The sequence below is a fragment of the Embiotoca jacksoni genome, unplaced genomic scaffold (assembly GCF_022577435.1).
Source record: "Embiotoca jacksoni isolate LCO1_2020_lvr unplaced genomic scaffold, fEmbJac1.0.p SCAF_83, whole genome shotgun sequence".
Lineage (NCBI taxonomy): Eukaryota > Metazoa > Chordata > Actinopteri > Embiotocidae > Embiotoca > Embiotoca jacksoni.
This window is the reverse complement of record NW_027185440.1, coordinates 273791-298899: the sequence shown is the minus strand read 5'-3', so window position 1 is coordinate 298899 and position 25109 is coordinate 273791. Positions and strand designations below refer to the sequence as shown.

General features: G+C 42.2%; 1 protein-coding gene across 1 annotated transcript in view; it reads left to right on the top strand.

Moving 5' to 3' along the window:
- The first annotated feature begins 1306 nt into the window (after window positions 1–1306).
- Window positions 1307–25109, top strand: part of gng12a (guanine nucleotide binding protein (G protein), gamma 12a) — a 28286-nt gene continuing 4483 nt past the window's right edge. Inside the window, exons 1-2 of the mRNA XM_069139554.1 lie at window positions 1307–2114; window positions 24835–24943. Coding sequence (XP_068995655.1) covers window positions 24851–24943 — 93 coding nt within the window. The 5' untranslated portion in view covers window positions 1307–2114; window positions 24835–24850. The remainder of the gene's footprint in view (window positions 2115–24834; window positions 24944–25109) is intronic.

Genomic DNA, 25109 nt, shown 5'->3' with positions numbered 1-25109 from the left:
AGACCTGAATGGGTTGCTACCTGCAAGCCTGAATGTGAGCATGTATTCAAGTAGAGAGAGTGCGCCCCTGCAAGGCTCATAGCAGAACAACAAACACACGTCAGTTAAGTTAGTGTGTGTAACACAGGAAGTTGAGTTTTTGTACATTTTAGTATATTACAAATACAGGATATTTTTCAGGGAAACTTTATATTTACTATATGCTTCATTGATGTATGTTCATGTTTTGGTTACAGAGGATGCAACAGTACCATAAATGGGATTTTCCTGTGTTGTCACTTCCCCTATTTTCAGAGGGAAGTACACCACAGAATCTATCTGAAAACTGACGTTACCAATTCATTTGCAGATTAATTGTTATGGTTTAATACAAAGCGAAAGTCATTCTTGTTTTATAACAGAAAGGAGAGAAAAGAAAGAAAAAGTAGTGAAGAGCCCTCCACCACTTTGACAGGAAAGAGATGCATGAAGCTCATCTGTGAGCTGTGGAGGGGAAATCAACAAACAAGAGCAGCATGGAGGAGAACTGAGACAGAAGTGACAGTGACTGAAGGAGGAGATATTTTAAATGTTATATATTTTCAAGTAAATTACATTATCCAAGAACCGGCTGGATTTCTTCAAACCTTTCTGGAGAACAAAGTATTGTTGAAGCTGCGTGGATCCCTGGAGCAGGTGAACTGAACTGAATCTGTTTAACTACCTCTTGGACCTGTTTGAATGCTACTGTGGAACTCTGCCTTTGATTGGCCAGCAAGATAAGTCTCCTTTAAAGACACTCTCCAGGCTTCTCCCTTTCCTTCCTTTACCTACCCTTTCATCCCTAAATTGATTAACACTCATCCATCTGGACATTAGAGTTAGCTTTTCATGCTTATCATTTATCAGGTAGATGACGCTACTAGTGAAATAAGTATTACGATCCTGTACTTAAAGTTAAATTTCTCCTTCACAAGTAAAAGTCCTGCATGAGAAATCATTTTTTTCATTACATTTTGCTGCTACTATTTATGTACTTTTACTATATTACAGTAAAAGTCCTGGTTTGGTCCCTCTGACTGATATATTAATACTATTAATAGTGAAGCAGCATGTTACTGTTGTAGCTGCTGCAGGTGGAGCTGGTTTGAACTACTTTATATCCAGTTTTATATTCAGGGACAGAGGATAAATTACTGGGAGAGAGGGAGAGAAAAAAAGTTCTGATCCACAAATCTGTTTTCAGTTTTTAGACTTTTTTCTCAACTCTTTGATTTTGGTTAGATGTTGGATCAGTTGAACATTTATTGAGAGGGAAAAACTGCTGTTTGGTGGAGCTATCGACATATATGTGATATATTTTAAAAACTATTTCTACTTCTTGTGTCAGATCCTCATTTGAAAAGTAAAAAAACCAAAAACCTGCCAAATAAATGTAGTAAAGTGGAAGTATAAAGTAGCATCAAATTTATACACTCAAGTAAAGTACAGCTACCTAAAAGTTGTACATAGGTACAGTGCGTGAGGACACTCAATGGTAGCACTGCCGTGTTGTGAATAGTTTCCTTCCTTCAAAAACATACGAGCAACCGTAACTCTTTACTTGACTTTTATAAAAAAAAAAAAAAAAAAAATTGAAAGGACAGCTGGGTTTTATTGTGAAAATCCCCGGAAGTAAAACGTCAACAAGGAGCGAGTTTGACGCTTGAGTCTCGGTTTGGTCCGCCTCTCCCCTCCCGACAAAATTCGGCTGCTGTCGTCGCGAAGCATCCAAAGTGGAGGAGGAAAGGAAAAAGGAGAGGCGGGGAGACCGGACGTACTGGCGAAGAAGAAAAAGTAAAACGACGATTCAAAACATTGACACCGACTGTCAAGCCGAAAGTGAGAGCGCGCGCGAGGCATCGGCAGCTTTGAAGTCGACAGTGAGCTCCGCGTCCAGCTGTTTTTTTTTTTCTTCTCCCCCCCCCCCCCTCCATCTCTCTCTCTCTCTCCATCTCTCGGTCTGTGGCTGTGAACACATTACTGTAGTTGTGACACTGCGCCGTGAGCGACAGAGCAGCGGGAAAGGTCTCCTCCCAGTCTGTTGACGGATACAGTTTGGCTTCAGTGAAAGGAGACACTGCTCGAGCGGCCAGGTAAGACTGACATATGTCGATAAAAAAAATGTCACATAAACAGCCGACGTGACGCGCTTTTTATTTATTTATTTTATTTTTTGCCGAAGCAACAGTTGGTTTCTCGGTCTGTTGTTCTTTTACACATTTACTGTCAGCTGCCAGCTTTCACGGTGCTCATCCGTTTGTGCAACACTTTTTGGTGGCACCGCAGCGCATTTTGACCCAGCGGGTGTTTCATGTACTTCATGTCCAGTGGCCGCGCACGCACGCACGCACACACACACACACACACGCACACGCACACACGCACACGCAGGCAAACACGGATTGTTTCGCGAATGTGGCATTCAACAGGTGACAGCCTGAGCTGAAGGCTCACTCAGCTGCTGCTGCCTCGGCCTTCTCTCCCCCGGATTATTCCCCAAAGGCCCCCCCCCCCCCACCTTAACCCTCATGTTTTGCCACATTTATTTTTGAAACGGATTATTTCTGAGCAGAACAGCACTTTTAGAAAGATGTAGACCAGCCACTTCCTTCTCATTAGTCGGTTATGCAACAGGTAGTGGCTGGTGTAGCCCAGCATGAGCCAATGAGCTTATGAGCCTGGTGTGATGTTTGATGCTGGAGGCCCACCACACAGGGAGCTGGATGAGATGTTTACATGGGACATCAACAGTTCTGTTGATGTGTCCCCCCCCCCCCCCCCCCCCCCGGCCGTTAGGAGGACAGAATACAGACTGGCCATTGATAAGGCCAACTCATTAGTACCCCATTCACCGCCATCAAAGTCTCCTCTCGACTCTCGTCGTCATGAGTGGGTCACACCGCACACACTGGGAGCTGAGGAGGAGCGCACCGCTCCTGTGGCGTGGCGTGGCGTGGCTTGAATCGGTGTCTTTATTTTGAAGGAGCTTGTGACAGACGCCAGCCAAGAAGAAGTGCCTCGGGATTTAGAAGATACAAACACGCAGACATGAACAAGTGCAACAAAGTCTGTCACACTAACGTGCTCTTTTGTAGCAGGATCGTGCAGCTTCGTGTTGTTGTGAAGAAGTGAAGGTGACGACACCCATGAACGGCTGCCTTGTCCTTTGCTGTTGGGTCCGGTCACAAGGCTGTCTGCTGCAGGTCTTTGAAACAGACACCCCCCCCCCCCCCCCCCCCCCCCCCCCCGTATTGGCAAAAAATCTGTACATTCACATGAATTATAGTAGAACCACAGTTCCTCCAATGATGCTTATTGAGATGTTTTTCATATTGCGGTAAGAACATGTGACCGACAGACTCCATCTCTAGAACTCATTACCTCTCTCTACCAGCTTTTGGTGGCACGGGTTGCATTCGGAGTTGTGTGACTAGGTTAGCCCGGATTGCTGGCAGGATTTAACGTGACGTGTGATGCATGTAAATTGATTAGCAGCCGGAGGAGGAGGAAGAGGAGGAGGGAGGGAGGGAGGGAGGTCAGTGTTTGAGATGGGAAGAAAGCCCTGCTTAACGCGAGGATCAGATGAGAAAAAGACGTGGAAGGGAACTTCCTGCACAGCTTGACACCGAGTGCGGGATCGATTTTGAATCTCCTCCCTCTGTCTCCCCGTGAGTTTAACTTGTGGAACAAGGAATGAACTGTTGGGATCATGTGGAATGTGGCACACGCAGCTGTAACCCATGCTGTAATACCTTCTCAGTGAACCGGCTGCTCTGGAAGCGGCACGCACCTCTAAGACACAGAATGCTGCCCGACTCGATCGGCAGCTCTCCAGATGAGCTTTTGACAAACAGGCAGGAGGAAGAGGTAGTGGAGGCCACCGGCCGAGCCTCTCGTCAGCCAGGATCTGTTTCCTCATCGTGTTGTGTGCGGATTCCCGGCAGTGCAGAGTTTGTCGAAGCAGGACTCGGTGTGTGTGTGTGTGTGTGTGTGTGTGTGTGTGTGTGTGCGTGTGTGTGCGTGTGTGTGCTTGCCTCAGTGATCTTACTACTTCCTTTCTGGGTTGAGTGATTCACATATTTTCTCAATATGACACACACACGCGCACACACACACACACACACACGCACGCACACGCACACACACATTTAACAGGCTAACAAGTAAAGTATATGTTTCTAAAAGTACATCTTCTAAAGTATATGTTATAACATCAAAGAGTTCATTCACACTCTGTTTCTAACTCTTATAGTGATAACGTAGCTACGCACTTTTGGAAACACTGATTTCTGTCGTGTACAGGGCTATTTAGAGCTTACGTAATTAGGCTATTATTAACATTAGTCGATTAATAGAAAGCTAATTAACAACTATCTTGATTAGTGAGTGTAGTAAGAGTTTGATGGTTGTGCTTCTCACAGAGATGATGTGAGCTTTTTAATGACAGCTAACTGAATGTTGTCAAGGTTTTGACCACAGCGCACCAGAATGACGATCCACCTTCAGTGAGGAAATCAAATAGTCACAGTTTTCTCCGTCTGGCTGAAATTCATGTACATTTTTTTTAGGTGCTTAAAGATCCAATCGTCTGTAAAGCGCTTGTCGTACAAGAGAGCCCATAAAAACAAATGGCAACGGACCAAATTCAAATCAGACGTGTATTGATTGACTCACGATGTCAACTTGGAGCCTCGTTTTGATCCGTCCTTATGTAGAGACGCATTTAAAAAAATGTATTGTTCTGATGTTGTTTCAGTTTTGGTTCGTTTTCAAAGCAATGTAACATGTTTACAATAGTTATCGAAAGGATCAGTCCGTTAATCAGTTAGTTCAGAGGTTCTCAAACATTTCAGATCGTGTGTACCAAAACCAAATTCACCAAATATGCCTTCTCCCTGCAGATACAACAATTTTTTTCATTAAATAATGTAACCACGCCGTTGCCCAAGAAAGACTAAATCATTAATAATAATAAATAATGTTTCAAAATCAAAGACTACTTTTATTAATTAGAGCATTCCAGGGCTCGTGTGTCCCGTTGGTGGCACAAAGTTTGGGAATCACTGAATTAGTTTTTAGAAAGAAAATTAACCGGCAACTGTAAAATAATGAAGCCCTAAAACATTCTCATGATTGGTGAAAATACCAATCATTCTCTGGTCGTCTGGAATATTTTCTGCTCTTCTCTGTTTTATGATGGCACACTGAGTATCTCTGGCTGTTGGCTTCAAACATAACATTGAAGAAATTCACATTGAACGCTGCAAAACTCTGATAGACATTTTTCATTATTTCTGATATTTTATTGACAAAACCATACGTAGTTTAAATGATAAACTTTTTTTTAATTCAGAAAGATATATTCTAAAAATGGCAACATTTGTATTGATCTCAGGAACCATTTGATTATAGTGAACAAGATTATGAATCTGAGACATTTGATGTCAACTTTGACAGAAATATGAAAAGTACTGCAAGAAGAACAAACAGTTTCTCTAAACAGGATCTAATCAATATCTGGCACTACTTATATTATATATTATATATATATATATATATATATTACTACATTATATTTCTGTCCTTTCTGTATCAATATGATGAAGTAACTTGATTTGTCCGGTATTTAAATTAAATTGGGAAAATAATTAAACATTGCAGTCTGGTTAAATTTTCCATCAATGTTTTTTTCAATTGATTTTCTGAAAAACGTTATTTGACAGTCGTCCATAATGTCGGATTGAAGGTCTAAACGTGTGCCTGACAAAGCTCCACTAAAAGTCATCTTAATAACATTTTTTTTTTTTGCCTAAGACTCGTTTAAACGTTGCGCAAACTACACACACACAGTAACAAGAACTCCACAGCTTTTCCTCTCTCAAAGATCTTTCTGCAGTTCAGAGGTCTGTAGAGATGCAGTAGTAGACTAGACCTCAAAGGCTTTCCCAGCTCGGTATTTGTGGTGTGTGTCTGTGTATGCTCTGCATTGTGTGTGTTGGTAGTCACAAGGCCTTGCCTACAGTGTCTGGTTTGCTTGAATTCCACCCTACCCAGGAGCAGATGTACTGAGAGGAGTGGTGGTGACACTGCGGATATACAGTCACACCCATCTGTTGGTTTGGCAGCAGAATTACTTGCTTTTATGAAATACCAAGCGTTACTTGATCCCTTTCTGTGATCTCAAAATAGGCCAACTCGGTAACATGTACCGTCGAAAGCGGAGTCATTTTTCCAAGAAATTGCTTTATTTATTTTTGCATCTTTAAACTGCAGGAAGTGAAATGTTACTGCATAAAGTTAAGGAAAGATGAAGGTCGATTTTTCCACTGCTGACTTCAGGAAGACAGGAACTGCAAGTGCTCACGTACTAATCAGGTTGACATCAACATCAGATGTTCACATTCGCCAAGTAGGAAGTGTTGTCACGGCAACCATCTCAGATAGGGAGGAAAGGTAGTTTACCAGACCTAATTTCCCCTCGTTGCTGAGAATGTGTCAAGATTTTATGATTCTGATTCATTGTCACAAAAGAAGTGCTCATGTTCAGATAGATTTGTTTGTCAGTCTGAGTGGAGGAGAGTCTTATCAGCCACAAAAGTAGAACCGGGGCCGCCACCCAAATATGGAGTACCTAAAATCTATATGAAGCACTTTATACCCACAACTTCCTCTTCAACACCTATTGAGGTCATCTTAAATGTCCTCCTTCAGGTTTAACTTAGTTTTATTCTCAAATAAATGTCACTCAGCAGCGTAGGAACAATGTTCTTTGAGTTTTCTTTTGCAAATAAAATGAGTTAAAACGTGATCTAATCATTTAAAGCCCAGTTATTAAGGGAACAACTAGCACAGCAACTTATTGTGCATCTTTTAATTTTCCCTGACAGACATATTTAAATGATTTTGTTTTGTCTGATCAGCAAAAGCCCTCAAAATTAACAGTGACATGTAGTACAGGATAATTATTCACTTTTAAGAAACTCAGATTTGTGATTATGGGTAATTTTTCCTTGATAAATGACTTTAAATGGACTGATTATATAAATTGCCTGAGATTTTCAGCCTTAGAAGCAGTCACAAACAAAACACTGACTCAGATTGACTGACAAAAGCAACTTTTTTCATCATCTGCATGCTGAGTGGAGACTTTTCCAGCTCAAATTCTGCTCACTGAATTTGGCCACAGTAAAAAAAACAGTTTGGGCTAAAGTTATTTTCACTGATTTTTGTTTAAAACAACACATGATAAAGTAGATTAAAACAGTAACTCCTGACAGTTTATGGTATCTAGGAACCTGTTTGTGCCTTCGAAGCGTTTGGGTGGCCTGTGATAACATGTCATGATCTAACAGGGAAATCCGAAATACCTCTCCATATGAAAACAAGCTTTTGTGGGAATATTTTTTGGGTGTTTAGGAATCTTATGAGTAAAACCAGTGTGTGGATTCTGAGCTCTTTGGTTTTTACTGGTGCGAGAAAAAATAGAATATATAAATGAACAGTCAGCTTGGCATCGCGTTTTGTTTGAATTAGTTTTATTTTTGAACTGTTTAGCGATAGAGAACTGTGAACAAACATCATACATGATATATTATCCATCCTTTGTCTAAATGGTTATTAAACCAATCCGATTTTAGGATATCATCTTCTTGTAATTTTTCCATATCTCTTAAGATAAATAAGTTTTATACATTTTGATAGGTGTAAAATAATCCTTTTCCTTACAGGGTATATAAATGTAAACAAGTTAACATATCAAGACTATTATTTTATTGAGGTTGTTCAGGAGGCCTCAGATTGCTGCCGGTACGTAGCTGTTCATCCTCAGCTCTGATTGGACAGAGACAGCGAAGCCGATAAGACAGGTATGTTTAGAGTGTAAACTATGTCCAAGGTTGAAGTTCCTGGTAGACACTGATGTGAGGTTACATTTGAAGCTTTCCCTCAAACTGTCAAGGTTAGTTTAGGAGTGGTAAGTGTTGCTTCCTCCTCAGCGGTATTCATGAGACGCTTCATAAGTTAACAGATGGGACAAAATATAATGTTTCACCTCTGTAAAACTGTGATGAGCATTTCTTCTGTTTTCTGAGGTTTTACAGATGACATATAGGAAGTCTTATATCTGCCATCTATGATGCAATCCGTGGCCTGCTGTCCTCCATGTCAACATATTGCCCTGTCTAGTGGTGTTCTTGTACATTTTTGTATCTGCTGCTGAGTGTATACTGTAAAAACCTGTCTGTCTAATTAATCAATAAATCCTAAAACAATGAGTTTCAGCTGTATTTCCAACTATTAAACCTTTAAATTATGCATGTGGATACACTTAAAATATGAATTAAAAAAAAAATTACAGTTTGAGCCTTTACCCGTAAATCGACAGACCTACATAAAGGTTCAGTGTGTAGGATTCAGGAGTGAAATATAATATAATCATGTTTTCATGAGTGTATAATCACCTGAAACTAAGACTTTTTGTGTTTTCGTTACCATAGAATGAGTCCTTCATGGCTTCATATGGAGCAGGTCCTCTTCCACAGAGCACCGCCATGTTTCTACAGGAGCTCAGAGTGGACAAACACTGCTCCTTTAACATTGAACCATGTCACCACGATTCAGTCCAGCATGACAGGGCTCTGAATGTTTGTGTGTGTGTTTCCGTTCATAAGGGCAGTGGACAGACAGCAGGATGTAAGTGTAAACGAGTGAGACGGGGAGAATATTTTATTTATAGATCCGTGTTGACAATAGAAGGTCTATTTGTAGGCCCATTGTGATCTTCAAATTGCCACCTGCAGGGACTTCTCTCTGTTGCCCACCAACAGGTTCATCTTGAGTGTGACTGGGTGGGTTGAAGTGGGAGGGGATGGGTTTGAAAATGCTGTAAAATACCAGTTCATGATTTAATGCAGAGGTGATCATAACATGAAATTGTTGCCAATTTTTCAAAAGTAAAAACATCATATGAAATGTGAGGATACACCCCTCTTCCTCAGTGGTAATGTCACAGGAGCGGATGATGTTTGTCAGTGTCCTCACACCCAGCAGCTCTCTGGAAGAACAAACACACACTGTCTCTCTCGCAGAACGTCGGCCCTTAAAGCACATTTTGTGGGTTTTTGCTGTTAGAGCTAGAGCTGTGTGTGTGCGCGTGTTTGAATACTTAACGTAATTTGAAGCCAGGGCCTTGTGTGGTAGTGAGGATGAACAAGAGGAAACACTGGTCCTCTGTGTGGGATATTTAGTGAATAATAGTGAGCAGGAAAGAACAGTGGACTGCTTCACCAGTTTAAAGTAGACCATACAACTTGGGACCACTATAGAAAACAGCCCTGAACTTCTTTGGCTCTTGAAGTCCACTAATATAACATGGTAATCATCATCCAAACGTCAGTACCTTTACTACAGTATCGTCTTTCTGCCACATGGTGGCGCACTCTGACCGGTTTCTGCCTCCCTCTTCTTGCTCAAACCTAAAAAGGTGGCCAAACTTTGACAAGCTACTGGAGAGCAGTGTTTAGCCATCACTTTACTCTTTCAAATTTGAATGAAAAAGTTTACATTATTCCCCGTGTCTACTTGATACCAACCTTCCTATCTTCTCAACACACACTTTCTCTCACATCACACATCCACCATCTGTCACTTTGGCACTGCCAGGTGGCCCAAACACACGCTAAACTTTTCCATTGTTTTTCAACCATTTCTGTTTATTATCCTGAGAGACAGAACGTGTGTGTGTGCGTGCGTGCGTGCGTGCAAGACACCTTTTCCTGCAGGTTGAGAGTGTGTTGTGTGTTTTGTGTGTGTTGCACCCGTGACGTGCTTCAGTTTTCAGCTATTCACCCTGTCAGACGGCTCAGATAGTGCGTACAGATCAGGTTACGGTCCGGATTATTTACTGGAAGGACTCTATAGTAACCAATGCAAGCAGAGTGTCATTAAAACAAAAGGCAGACAGATGAGCTAAACTGTCCTGATCATCTGCTGTTTGTTGGTAACACAACTGCAGGTACAACAATTTCAGACATGTAGCCAAAGGCAGTTACAACGTTTCAGAATTTAAGAAAAGCCGCGAAGAGCAAAACTAAAGATGATAAGCACTAATGTAAACTGATAAACACATGTCTGTGAAATTATGCTGCCATAAAAATATGTTTTCTAAATTAAATATAATTATGCAAACAGCAAGTAATGTCTCTTAACACGGGGACATTGCAGAACATGTACAGACCGAATCCTATATGTTTTGTGAATAACCAATCGATATATTGATTGCCATAATGATTACTGGTTCTTTATTGAGGACTTCTTGGTTTTGCAATATAATGCATCCTCTATGTATCTTCATGGATGCATTTTAGCATAAATGAAACCCAAACTATGATAAGACCTTCCGCATTCCAACACTGGGATTGCTGCGTGTGATTGCCTATAAAACCGTACAGCTTCCTGTGCATGTGAGTGTGCAGATATAGTAAAGGCTTTGCTTTTTCCTGGTTGGACTGGGTGAAATGCTTTGAAGCACTCCCACTCACAGGAAGCCATACCTTGTGTAAGGTCACAAACTCTCTTCGTATGTTATTTCCTCTGACAGGCAGAGCATTTCATAAGACCGTGGCCCAAATATGGGCATTTTCTGTCAGAGGAAGGGGAGGGGGCAGTCCAGTAAAGCAACATCCTGTCAGACAGGTAAGGAAGAATAGGAATGGATATCCCTTTGAGGTGTAATTTGTTATCAAATATGTGTGATGGTACACATATCTAGGAGTTGTGGATATAGATAATTGTTCTAGGAGAGTGTGGATTTCATTCAGCAGCATGTGCTTTTAACTGGGGGGAAGTTTGAGATGCAGGAGAAGCATGCAGTCCAGCTTCAAGGCTCCACTGACAGATGAATCATTCATAATGCTTATGGTGGAATCGGCATGTAAATTCAGCTGTCTGGGTGAGAGAGAAACAGTGTCACTTTGATGCATTCCTTCATTTCTTTAGAGCTCTTTATGAGTCTATGGGGAAGTTTGCTGGCATCCCAAACAAAGGCCAGTGTGTGTGCTTCCTCACTGAGGCCTAGTTGGGACTCTGAGGAAAAAAAAAAAAAAAGGAGGCCCGACACCTGTAGCTATGTGCATCCACAAGTGACCGGGCTGTGTTTGAGAGAGGAAACTGTCCCCTTGAAAGTCGCCTGGGCCCCACACTTTTTTGTCCGATGCCTCGCTGTTCTTCTTTCTGGAGCACAAACAGGTGTCCAAGGGATGCACAATCACCGCCTGTGTCCTCGTCCGCAGCCTCAGTTGTCTCCCCCTTTGCTCAGATCAGGTGCCTCATTCACACTCTGTCAGATTCATTCACTTTTAAAGCACTCCACGGCTTTGTTTGACCGTGATTTATAGAGTCATTTAGTCTCTTCTTTTCTTCACGGTACACGGTAGAACAAGGCGTCGCATTTTGTCCTGGAATGCTTGTCGTGCAGTGGCTCCTTGTGCAATTACCTCTCTGAACTGTGCCAAATAAGCAATGTTCACTCTCGACACGCCTCTTATTGGAAAACTAGTGTTATCTGATTATGTGGAGCAATTTTGTTTTGCTCAACATGAGCAATCAGTCGCAAAATCTGCAGTTAAGACATTTCATACTGGCTCCATCTGAAAAGAAAAAACAATGACATCTCTGTGTGCAGCCCCCCACCCCCGTATGTTGAAGCACTTCTGACTTTACAACAGTTGAGTTTTGTTTTAGATTTTCTTTTTGATGGCACCGTTTAGAAAAGCACACTTGAGCTGTCTATGGACATACAATGGATTTAAACTCCGGTGGTGTATCTACAATCTGTTTTAAACAAACAAAAAAAAAGATTATTTGCATGAATGAGCCAGGTGGACCTAGTGACCTACTTGTGCTGAGAAATGGACGGAGCGTGACGAGAAAGGAAGTAAAGGCAGACTGAGGGAGGATGAGGAGGCAGACATAATTTTGGAAGGGATTCGGGGTGGGCGGCAGAGGAAGTGGCCTCAGTGTGACCCACAGTGTGAGCCTCTTCCTCCACCCGACATGTCTTTGAAACTGTGAGATGAACAGAGTCGCAGTGGCTGGAGGGAGGAGCAGCCTTTCATGTGGCTCCTGATTAATAGTAACTCAGACTCCTTTGTGTGTGTGTGTGTGTGTGTGTGTGTTTGTGTAGGTGGGGAGGGTTGTTGTAAGTCAATCCGTCTGCGTGCAAGTGAATGGCTCAGTCTTGACGTATATCATAATTTCAGTTTTCATTCCTCACTGTCTTAAATATCTTATAACCACATTGAATCATCTCAATTGTGTCCAACAGTGTTGAATGTAATCAGGATAATTTCTTCCTTGTGCCACGCGCTTCTATTTGTAACTCAAGATGTTTGGAAAAAAAAAAAAAACTAAAAACTTTCCGACTCGTATTTGTGTTCCCTGTTGTCATTTTAAGTTCCCCCTTGTGTAACATCCTCAGTGACATTAGGATTCTTTCATCTTCTTCTGGGTTGTTTTGTTGGGATTTTATGCAGTGATGAAATCCTGTCACGCTCTTGTCCTTCTGCATGATTCTGAATTTCTTATGTACTCCACCGATTTCACATGTGCTTTTCAGTTTGCCCATCAGAAGGAGCATCTGGGTTATGTGTGTTGAGACTTTTATTTGAAACAGAAATTGAGTTGCATAATGGGAAATGTATGACCCAGTGTTTTATTCTAGAGTGATCATAAACAGACATAAAAATCTGGATATTTTGGCTTCGGCTGCTTACATTTTTTAATTTTTTAATCTGACTCTTGTGGGTCAACTTTATGGAAGTCCAGCAATACATTATTGGAGCCAGGTGGCGATAGGTGGGTTTTCCAAATAGGAGAGTACAATGAGTTCTTGTAGGCTTTAACAATAGCAGGAAAGTCTGTTTCATTTACCTTCTTGTTCTGATTTGGTAAAAACCCTCCACTTGTTACTTTCTGAGCTGTGTGACACAATTTACAGAGCTCCATACTGATTACTTTACTGGCCCTTTGTCCTGACCTCGTCCCTTTTCCACTCAGCTCTGACCGAGGCCTTCACCTTTTGTCATAAAGTGATCGTACAATCAGTTGCCTGGACTTTGAGCTGGTGGTACAGCAAATGCCTACTGAGTTTACTGTGAGTATGCAATGATGACCTGATAGTGATAATTAATTTGGAATATGCAATACAGTTGAGATGAAGTCTGATAAGACTTCATTGTTTGTCCCTGTCAGAATAACATCATGAATGTGCATTTGTCAGCGTGACTGTTGCATTTCTCTAACTCCAACTGAACATCAGCAGTTCTCACTTTACAGACAGTCTCCGAACTTGTTCCTGATTTGTGTGTGTGTGTGTGTGTGTGTGTGTGTGTGTGTGTGTGTGTGTGTGTGTGTGTGTGTGTGTGTGTGTGTGTGTGTGTGTGTGCACGCTGGCATGAGATTCTTCCTCATGCCACATTTCTTGAGTCATCACGTGCAGTAATCGGTTCACTTCCCACATGCTTGTCATTCTTGTCCCTGCTTGTTCAGAAATGTTCCCGGTGACTTGCAGAAGATGTGGATCGTTGGGTTCTGAAATACAACATGCAGTCAGTGCTACAGATAAATCCTAAATTTATCCCACACTTTGTGCGAGGAAAGGCTCAGGTTTGAAAGAGCTGCTACTTTTTAAAATGGGACAAGAGCAAGTTTCTGTTGGTTTTTTTTACACGAGCGTCAACCCCCTGACACATTTCAGGTTTCACCTCCTCTTTACCATAATATCTGCACCCTTTTCTTTTGTCTCATCCGAGTTTCACTTAAATGAGGGAACTACTTCAGACTCGGAACAGAAAAAGAAACTCCACACTGTCCCTGCTGGCCTGTTGAACTTTGACCTGTGAGAACAAAGGTCAGCAGTTACTCGACAAATAAATTTCATCGTGAGCATGACACACTAAAGTTAGCATAGCCTCTCGGATATCCACTGATTTACTGAAGCGGTGGCAAAACAATCACTAATGCGTCGTGCAACAGGAGTGTTCTGAAATGTGGCTGCAGGTGCTCAGTGTTTCTCCATTTTCAGTTTCAGTTGTGCCTATTTGCATTTATGGGCAATAACTGTTTTAATAGCAAATAGCTGACAAACTGTAATAACAGAGTAATAACAGATAAAACACCCCAATGCATACAAATATTCACCAAAAAAAAATATAATTAAAAATAGTACACACGCAGAATACAGACTTTTTTTTTTTTTTTTTTTTTTTTTTTGTAACTTTGACTCTATAATCCAAATCTAGATAATAAACTATGAGCAGGATAAATTGCTGAGATGTTGTCTGATCGAAAACCTACAAAAAAAAAATCTCTCAGAGCCAAAGGTAACATCTTTAAATTGCTTGTTTTGTCCAGACTCTTCTTAATATTCTGTTTCTTTATAGAAATGCTCTATGAAAGTTTGACAATGAGTCCAGGGGCTGCACAGCTTTGTATCTCTTTTCTTTTTGCAGCAGGACTGAGGAGCTTCTGAACTCGGGTCTTCATGCATTGTTCGGGACATTTCTTGTGCCTCTTGCGAGCAAGAGTTTTAAATAATTCAAAATGGAACTTCACAGATTAGTTTTTGCTGAACTTTTATGATGAAATATAAATCTGTTTGCTTTCTCTCTATTTCTAACGTGAACCTCCTTAAAGAGGAAATCATGCAGCCTGCATTTTTCCACTCATCCCTTTGTCCTGTTGCACAGAGTTGGTGGCTGCTATCATTTCAGGGTTCAACTGCAAGACTTGCTTTGGCAGTCCAATGACAGTTATAGTACTGAATCTGTAACAGTATCCAGCATCTAACATAATGATCAATCATAAGTAGCTTTAAAAAATAATGTTTGTACACCTGGATACCATAAAAGGCACAGGCAAATATCCACTTGTTAAAATGAACTTTGCACCTTCTGACACACACACACACACACACACATACACACACACACACACACACACACACACACACACACACACACACACACTCACTATCTCTGTTTATGTCTTCCTCTGACTAATCCCATTTCCTCTTTACTTGAAAACCAAGCTCCTTTACGACCGCCACGTTGTTTTCCAGTGATCTGCGTGACGTCCAACCATATCAATCATTCCATCCATGCCGGCTGTGGTTCAACGCCTCTTAAATCAGCTCCGGCAGCCAATATGAGCAAACCTTTGGCCTTCTCTACTTCACCTTTGCTGCAGTAGTAACGTACATGTAGTCAGTCCAGCTCAGGGGCGGAGACGGGAAAGACTGAATACGTTTGTTTATTGTTCCATATAGGCAGGGCAGTGTTGGGCCAGAAATGGAGATCCATTGTGTGGTATCTCTCTGCCTTCGTCATGAATAGTAGCTTTCAGAGGCAGGAGGGACCGAGGCGAAAGGCAAATCACTCACAATAGCTTTAAGTTTTACGGCGCTCCTGTCGCCGGCTGCAGATTTTTGGAATGAGACCAACTACAACATACACACAGCTGCACAGCTTGTTTTCTCCAGCTGAACTCTCTCTCCATCACGCACGCACGCACGCACGCACACACACACACACACACACACACACACACACACACACAAACTCGTATCTCTCCCTCGGTCTCAGCCGCAAGCCCACGGCTCTCCGCCCCGCCATTCATTCCTTGCCTGCGTGCATTTCCAGCAGCAAACTCCGCTCGGCTTGCGCGAAGCTTTTCTTTTGTGCAGTTGTTGGACAACAATCCTGTTTGTTTTCCAGAGGGCAGAACAGAGAGACGCTGCCCGACGGCCTCTCCGCCTGCGTCGGCCGTGTCTCCTACATGTCAGCCTCTGTGCGTCTGCAGTGACGTCTAAAGGACATTATCTGCCACAGGCCTGTGTTTGTTTTGGGCTGCTCCCTGCTTGATAATGGCCCATTACTGGGGAACCAGAGGCTTACAGGCACCTCTGTGGAAACTGTAGAGACCTTGCTAATCTGGCAGATACACAGTTGGCATTCACATTGGTCATACTTAGCTGCAGTAGGGAGTCTTTTTTAGCTGAAACCAACTCCACAGTAGTCAAAGACAACACAGACCTGCTGGCTATTTTTAGTGCATACTCCGCCTGCCAATGACATCATCGAGGCGCTGGCAGCCCCGTGCGTCAGTTTATGTGTTGCTCCTCGATGTTTGACCTTCTGTGTGGACAGCCAGCAGGTTGTGTCTGAATGCTTGTTGAGCATCAACAAAGTCTTTCACGTAATTAGCTCGTTAACTCCGGCCCCTCCTGTGGAAGGAATGCAAACGGTTCGGTTGACAGTAGCATCAATGGGGAAAAAAAAAAAAAGTCATTATTGTCGCTCTCACTCTGCGTATTCGTGTACGCTCCGCGCTCTCTCTGTCTCCTCGTCTTCTCCCTCTTGAGGCCTCTAACCAAAGCAGCTCAATTAGCCTCGTGCGATGTCATTGGATTCCCTTTAATCATTGTATCTATGTCATCCCTTTGTGCACAGCTCTATTAATCGCACTGTTTTCTTTCAAGACTCAGAATCTATCATAATGGGTTATGTATTTAACGTAGTTCAGTCAGTGCCTCCCATGACAGACATTCTTTTATCATGAAGCACAGTGATATATTCTGGCCTTCCCAAACTGCACGCACACGCACACGCACACGCACACGCACACACACACACCTGCTGCAGGTATGCATTAAAGCTTCTCTTACCTGTGCTACACTTACTCGACATTCCCCCTGATATTTAAACCACACTGCAGCCACATTTAGGATTATACAACTGATCATTTTCAATCCCAACAATAGGTTAACAGCATGGCTGACCCTGCTAGCTTAAAATGCCCCGCTCAGCAGTTCAGAAAGCCAGATTTACCACCTGACGAGGGCAGAATTTTTGCGGTCGTTTTAATGGTATGAAAATGCATTCATTAGTCCTCTGCAAATGCAAAAGTGAAACTAATGATTATCACAAGGAGATGGTTACAAGAACAAACATCCAGTTTCCTTGTGGATTACAATACTCGTTCTTACATAGCAGGGTGTTACTTGTCCTCTGTGTTATCACTGTTATCTGTCATTGTGTCAGGATATCAGAGACCCTGACACGCTGCTCCTCTTCAGTGTTCTCGCAGCCACTGTCTGTGCAGTCAGTCGTGTTTACACAACCTACCAAAAGTCCTAAATAACAACATGTCTAAGGACACGGACTCACTTACTGGACTTGTTATCTCATGGATGTACCCAACTTATCTAACTCGACATGCTGCTTTTCTTTGTGGCTTTGTGGCTTTGAGTACTTTTGAATTGACTCATAATAAACTGGGCTGACTTGTAATTCCTGCAGAAAAACTTGTCTGCCATCTAGTTTGTGCTTGAAACAAGGAATCATTCATAGTTTATTTGGACAGGAACGAGCCTCTTAGTAATAGTGCATACATTTAGGATTTAGGGATCCAGGAATCCTGGAGAAATGAGTCCCGTCTAGTCCTCTGTCTAGACACTGTACGACTGTGCTGCCGTGTGCTACAGTATGCTGGATTGTTTTTTTTTGTTTTGTTTTTTTTATCCTGTCAAGCCACAGAAGTTACAGGATTGTGCAGTTTGCCAGATTCTGAGAAGCTCCCGTATGTGGGTTTAAGTTGAACTGAGACTTCTTCATGGTCATACAGGAATAACAGCGAGCTGTGTTATTTGTGGCTCCACATGCTTAACCTGAACAACTTTCCATTAACCATTGAACTGTCCTCCAGCTTTTCCTGGAAATGTTTGCTTACACAGGAATCACGGATACCCGTCAGCCAATCACAATCCAGCAGTCTTGAGACCGGCAGAAAGAGCACTGAATTTCCTCGTGTCCCATTTGTACTGAGTGTGCAACCAGTAGTCTGGGTGGGGTCCCGCCAGCTTCACTTATCTCAGCAGCCATACCTACAGCTGTGGGGGTGGTGCTGCAGCTTTGTCTCTTAACACATTTCCCTTTAAAGCACACGCAATCTACACTTCTGAGAGAGCAGCACACGTTTCCTTTGAATGAATGTGTGCCGCCGAAAAACCTGGAAATCGCCTATACCTTTTCTTTACTTCTCTTACTGTGAAGCAGGGCCACCATGCAATTTTTTTTTCCTGATTATACAGGATTATTTTGTGTTTTTATTAAGAAATGAATCATTTAGGGGGAAAAAAAAAATCACAGTCACGTCTATGAATGTTTTGTTTAGGAATGAGCATTTTAAGCAAATACACCCATTTGGTTTTTGCTTGGAACTATTTGACTAATACTGAAAGATCCTCCCCTGCTACCGCTGCACACAAACACAAAGAGAGAAAGAGAGATTCACTCATGCCAAAAACTCGGGCTCAACAAATGTTATCAAATGTCCAAAGATGAGGGCTGGCATCACGTCGAACATCAAACTTACTTTAACTGGTATGTCATATTGGTTGGCTTTTTGACGGCTACGTCGTCTTTCCAGGTTTCCCCCGTTTGCACAATAGCATCTAATCTCAAGGTGCCACACACACATTTGATCGACACCTGGTGGCAACATATTCTCCTTCTCCTTATTTCTTTGCCTAATGTTGGTTGGTAAACAGCCTTTGGGTGCCTTACTGCCACCTTCTGGTGGTAGTACCACGTCACTACCAGGCACCTGTAAAAACAAGGGAAGATATTTTTTTTTTTTTTTGAGGATAGTCCTCAGTTGCTCCATCAAACAACTACAATGATCAAAGAATAATGAAAACAGTTGCAGTTCTGTTTGGTTGATTAAATATTGACAACATTATTAGTCGTTTCAGCTTCACTGTCAACAGCACCTTTTTGGGCAAACTAAGCAGGAACGACTACAGACGATGTCTGCGACAGTGAAGTGGAGGCGCGCCAGTCGTTGCAGCCTGTAATAACAACGCCCATCACCAATTGTAAAGAGGCTTCTGAGCGTGAATGTTGTATTCTCGTCGTAGAAGATTTATATATATTTCCCACAGTTTGTGCCATTGATGACTTGACTGCCTTAAAGTCCCTCCACTCTCCATTGTTTCTATTCATCCCGGTAGACAAAAATCATAATGATGTTTGCGGTATCAACTGCACAACTGCAGCTGCCAGACAAACCAGGGCCTTATAGTTACTGCTTTCTGTTTTTCTGGTGGGAAAGTAGTGATGTCACTCTGGTGGTTCTCACAGTCTGAACAAGTGCAAGCCCACACTGTCTCCTCTGCCTCCTCTGCCTCACCCTTTCTCTTTCACAGACTGAGAAACTGAGCAGCCAGACTCTCCCCTCTGGTTCTGGTAAACACAATCCCACTTTACTCAGCAGCAAGACTGATGACTGAGTATTACTCCGTTGGATAAGCACAGTAACCATGTGAGAACAAGACGAGTGTTTATAGTAAAGCACTTCGGGGGGTGGGGACTGCACGGTAGCTCTGACTTGACGAGCATCAACCTGAAGTACAGGTCGCGTTTTAAGTGCAGCCGAAGACCTTTTTTTGTTTTTTTTTCTTTTTTCATTCAGCTATAAAAGTGCTGACTGGCAGCAGAGAGTATGAGAAGGCTACTTATAGCTTCGCCTGGAGACTGAGAAACTCCTGCCGGCTGGGGGAGGGGTGCACATGAGAGCGATAACACATCTGTGTCTGTGGCTTCACAAGAAAGAGCAACTAGTGTACTGGCTTGTGGCGGAGCCCAGGTCTTTAAACTCTTTTTGTTCAAAGCTGCAGACATCCGTCTACATGTGGCCCTTTCCACAATTCACTGTTCATTAGTTGTCAGTTGTGATATAAAGCCAGACGCCACGCAGCAGATATTTCAGTGGTTTTAACATCATCACCAGAAGTGTTACAGGCTATTTTTTTTTTTTTTTTTTTTTTGGATGTTAGCAGATAAGAAAGTAACAGTCATTTTATATGCAGCATGCACGTATGCAATGACAGCAAGTGTGATGTAAAACTTCAAAGCAGCAGCTGTTTTAGAAACCCAACAGAAGAGCCACTGGTCCATCTGTTTACAGTGTAGTGAAAGAACATGTATTGTTTTAGGAAAGAGGAGTTTTTAATATTTGCAGGACACGGTGAAGTTTGTCACCTTGCAGAGAAGTCGTTCATCCGACGGCTCAATCAGGATGCTTCTTCTTGTTCTTCTGCTCAGGACTTATGGAATAAAGGAGAATAACTTTTGAGAGGAATTGTCGTTTCTGATGTGAACTGTTCACTGCATGCATCCATTCTCACACTGTTAAAGAAATACTCCACAGCAAGTCATTTATCTTCTCACTGCCATGTCATAAACTCCAATGAGCTTTGTGAAAGCACCAATTACTCGGTGAGTTCAGGCTGGAACGTGCTTCTCTGGGCTGCACGTAAGTGGTCGGGTATGGCCGTCGTTTGCAGACGTTTGCGTGGCTGTCTTTTTTTCTTCTTTTTTTTTTACTTATATGAATTAAATAAAGTATTTATGACCTCATTCTTTTTATATATCAAATTTGCATCCTCACAGGAGTCCCATCAACCAGGCTTGATAAACATGCAGGTTCCCGTGACACGTTCTCCAGCTCCTCTGTGAGCGTCATTCACCCGTAACACCCGTCTGTATATGTCAGCAGAGGCATTTACATGCATCTTCACAGAAACAACAGGCCTTTCCAAGTCATTGAATTTAATAAAACCAGCGGTTGCATCTGCAGAAAAAGCGTAATTGACAATGTCATTATAATTTTTCCCCTAAAGCTGATCTACAGGTACTGACAGACTGTGTTTTTATAACCATACGCACCACAAAAGGGAGGGAAGAGAATGGTCAATCTGTCATTTTGGGGTGAGCTAAATGTAAAAAAATCTTCATGTCAGTCTAGTGTAAAGTGCAGCCGGCAATACTTAAGCCCCCTTGCAGTTTATTTCCAGCGGTGTTACTTTATTACAAAAGCTGCTCCAGTCTGAAAACTCACTGAAGAGACCACACATAGTGTACAGTTGACAGGACTGACTCTTCTTTTAGCCTTTAATGGAGGTCGTTTGGATTCGCCAGCAGCTAGTTTAAGAGTTTTCTTTGGGTCTGAGCGGCGGCAGTATAGTAACACTGAGACACGCGCACGGTTTTTCATCTCTGAGTGTTGGTGTCAACGGTATTGACTCATAATGGTTGCCTGTTCTTGGCACTTTGAACACAGCTTTAATGAATGGCATGTGTGCGGGTGGGTTTGTGTGTGTGTGTGTGTGTGTGTGTGTGTGTGTGTGTAAGGTACAGCAGAGCGATGGGGCCATGCTGCTCTGTGCAGTAGGTGGTCCTGTGTGTGTGTGTGTGTGTGTGTGTGTGTGTCAGTGTGTGTGTGTGTGTGTGTATTGTACTGTAAAGGGGGTGGTCTTTTCTGATCCTTGGAGGTAACATTTTTTTGCAAGGCTCCTGTATGTACATGGTGGTGCTTAATGCCACACACTCCTGCTCACACATCGGCGGCCTCCTGTGGAGCGTGAGTCAAACTTGGTGGTGCTGGTAGTAGCTGGCATCACTTCACAGGCACTGCACAGTTTGACTGAGGTAACTCACTTTGGATGCTTTGCTTGCAAAAATCACTTCTGAAGTGCCGGCGGGGTTTACGTCCCGCCTCTTCCCTCTCCTCCACATGCTGGTTGCACTGATACTTTGGCGCCACAGAGTTGTAAACTATTAATTCTCTCTTAACTTCATCTTAAATTACAACTGTGGAGGTCTCTCTCTTTTTTTTTTTCCTTCTTCTTCTCCCACATGCCGGGCTCAGTCATGTGACAGATTGAGACAACCAAAAGTGAGAGAAGTCTCTCTCTCTGTGTTGCCTTGATTTGCATTTCAGTCTTTTCTGCGAAAAGGTCATTTGCACAGAAGCACTGAGGAAAAATAAACAAAAGATAAAGATGTAGCGTGCCAACATCCCTCTAAAATATGGCATTTTACCCTTTATTTGTATTAATCCAAACATAACTTTTAGTGTCTCCGATTTGAAAACAGAAATTGACTTTAAATTCAAAATGATTTTTAAGCAGCTCAGGCGAGACCGCTAATTTGACAAATATAACATCTAAGAAAAAAAAAGCTCGGTGTCGGTTAGCCTTGCAGGTGTTGTATGTGTTCCTCAAGTGTCTCCATGTTGGTTATGGAGGAATACCTGTTGTATCCATGATCTTGTTCAAGGGCTCTTCAGCAGGCCAGAGGTCTGAAATGCTGTCTTTCCTGTCAAGCCAGCTGCTCCCAGTTTTTCCTCTGCAGATGAGAATGTGCGATTTGCAGTCTGCTCTGGTTTCATTTGCAGCTTCAGCCTAAGATTGAGAATCATTTTAATTGCTGATAACCGTTCGTTTAATTCGATTCACGGATTATTAGTCCTCGAGTATCCGCAGTGGTCGTTTTCATGAGAAAGCAGTCCTCAAAGTTGATTTTTCCCTGCAGCCATGCCGTGTGAATCCTGTTTGCATTTCTCGTGTTATCTTTGTATTGGATCAGCAGTTTGTCTACTGTGTTTGCATTTAAACACTTTACAAACAATACGCAATCTGGTTTGCTTGGTGGTGCCGGGGTGGCTCCATTTTTTTTGCTCAGTAGCAGGAAATTACCTTCTCAGAAAAAGCGTTTGAAGTTGAAGAGAAACTGGTGACTCAGCTGTTGAAGGACTGGTCTACTGATGACTGAAAGTCACTGAGCTCATTATTTTTAAAGATGTGAAACTGATCTGAAGTTGTCAAAAAGGTAAACACATGTCACTCCCATGTAAAGCCCTCATCCACACTGGAAATAAACTCCCTCACTCATCATGTACGGATGAAAGGATTTCTTTGCCCTCTTCACCTGCAGCCTCGCCTTTATGACTAAGCTGGGTATGTTTTCCTAAGATGATGGTTCGCCTTGTATTGTGTTTTAAGGCCCTTTCATGTCTAACTGGCATGTTATCAATAACATTTCGGCTCTTTGAATCCTCTCTGGCTGTGTTTCCTTCAAAGTGATTACTTATCTTCAGATGGAAGTAAACCTCTCTAATCAGGCACTCCCTAGGAGATGTCCGAAAACGGGGATTTTACTTCCCTTCCCATTTCCGTTTTTTTTTTGTTTTTGTCTCCATTCCTCATTCACTCTTTGTTCCTGAAATGAAGAGCAGTGTGTTTTTTGTGATGGTGTCAACTTCATGATTTTTTGGAAACTTTGAACCCCACGGTTCTCTTAAGTTAAGAAAAAATATATATACAAGTTTTTAAGTTGATATATTTCTGTGATGTGCAGTGTGCTTATTATCATAGGAAGTGATTACATATTACTCTTTGTCAGGTAGCTGTTAAAATACAAAGCATACTTTTTTTTTTTCCTTGACTTGCAATTTTACTCAAAACTCTGGAAATGACATTGAAAACTTTGAGAAAAGCCATCAGAAAATCAGCCATTTATGATCGTAATTGTTACAATTGTATGTTTTTTTTCGAAATTAAAAACGACATATTTTTCAGCATTTGCTATATTGTCGAGAATATTGTTTTCGGCAAAAAAAATACCCTTGAAATACCATATTATTATTTTAGGACCTTATGCATTATAGCATTATTTGTATATTTCCAAATCATAATAAGTGCTTTAATCATAAGACATCTCTGAAACAAGTTTAAAGAAAAGGAATAGAATAAAATGCTGCAAAACAAGACAGTCCAGACTTCACAGGAACAGACAGGAAATACAGAAGAAAATAAAGGCCAGCGGGCTATTAGCTATAACCAAGATATGCAAATGTGTTTAAAGAAGACATTTAAAGGGTTAAAGAGAGTCGGTGTGATCTTTTGAGGGATGTTTTTCTAGAGCCTCTAACCCTCGACAGCAAACTCACAGCCAGCTCTTGTTTTGTAGTCTGGCAACAGGGACAGACGAGAGGCTGAGCGCCTCATTTACAAAATCCTGGCAAACATTCGAACAACATGCAGGTGATTTGATGCATAATCAACACATTTTGTATAAAATCTGAGTTTATTCATTGTCATTTCTAAAATACACCCCAGGAGTCTGGAGAAGCTTTTCTTGTAGATTTCAAAATACACTTCTGAGAAACTGTTTTATAAGCTTCCTGTTTCCTACTGAGGAAGATTTTGGTGTGAAAGGGTGGTGTGTCACAAGACACAATACGTATTGCGTATTGCAAAAAACTATTACAGGAAATGTGTGTGTGTGTTTTTACGAGAAACGGAGACAAACGGTAATAAAAACAAGCCGGCAGGGGAGCAGGCGAGAGACAGTGGAGCTCCCAGGTGGACTGCAGGATTGTGTCCAAGCTCGTTCTCGTCCAGTCTGTTAATGATTAGCAGGAAGTGGAATCGCGGCTCAGGACCTCGGCTGCACTCCACTGTCAGACATCAGCGTCTCGATCACAGTCAAATCTTGACTTCGCTGGAGCTCCTCGTTTAGATGCAGATAACTTTCAGTGCCTCGGTTTGGCGCAGAACAGATTGTGTTGCACTTAAAGCTCACAATGCGCCAGATCTTTTCATTACAAGTTTGCATTCACATAAAACTTCAAAACAAGAATTTGCATACGCATGAATGTTTGTCAGGTTTGCACCCGGTGCAGAGCCACAGTCCTTGCAGAGGAAGTATGGAAGAGGCTCAACGGCCTCTATTACGTCAAAAGCTGCCTGGTTTACAACACGTCCACCTGCTGTGGTCAAATCATTCACCGGGTTAATATTGATATGATTACTTTGTTTCTGTTGATCGTGAGATCATTTCATCTCCACTGTGCACCATCACCACGTTCTCATCAGTGTTATTCACAATTTTTCTCTGTTCTTCTTCGTTACAGTGTTGTGTTGCCCAGGATGTCTTCAAAGCCACACAGCTCTAATAACATCGCCCATGCCCGGCGGACGGTGCAGCAGCTGAGAATAGAGGCGAGCATCGAGAGGATAAAGGTACAGAGCAACAATGGACCGGGCAGTTCAACCAGTTTCCATGCATCTTCATTGTCTGCTGTCATTGTTCTTCTGAATCCACCATATTACGTGCTTTGTGTGGGACGTCCCTCCTGCAGCTGCAGCTTATGCTCCACTTTTTGTTTCCATTTTGGCCAGTTTCTTA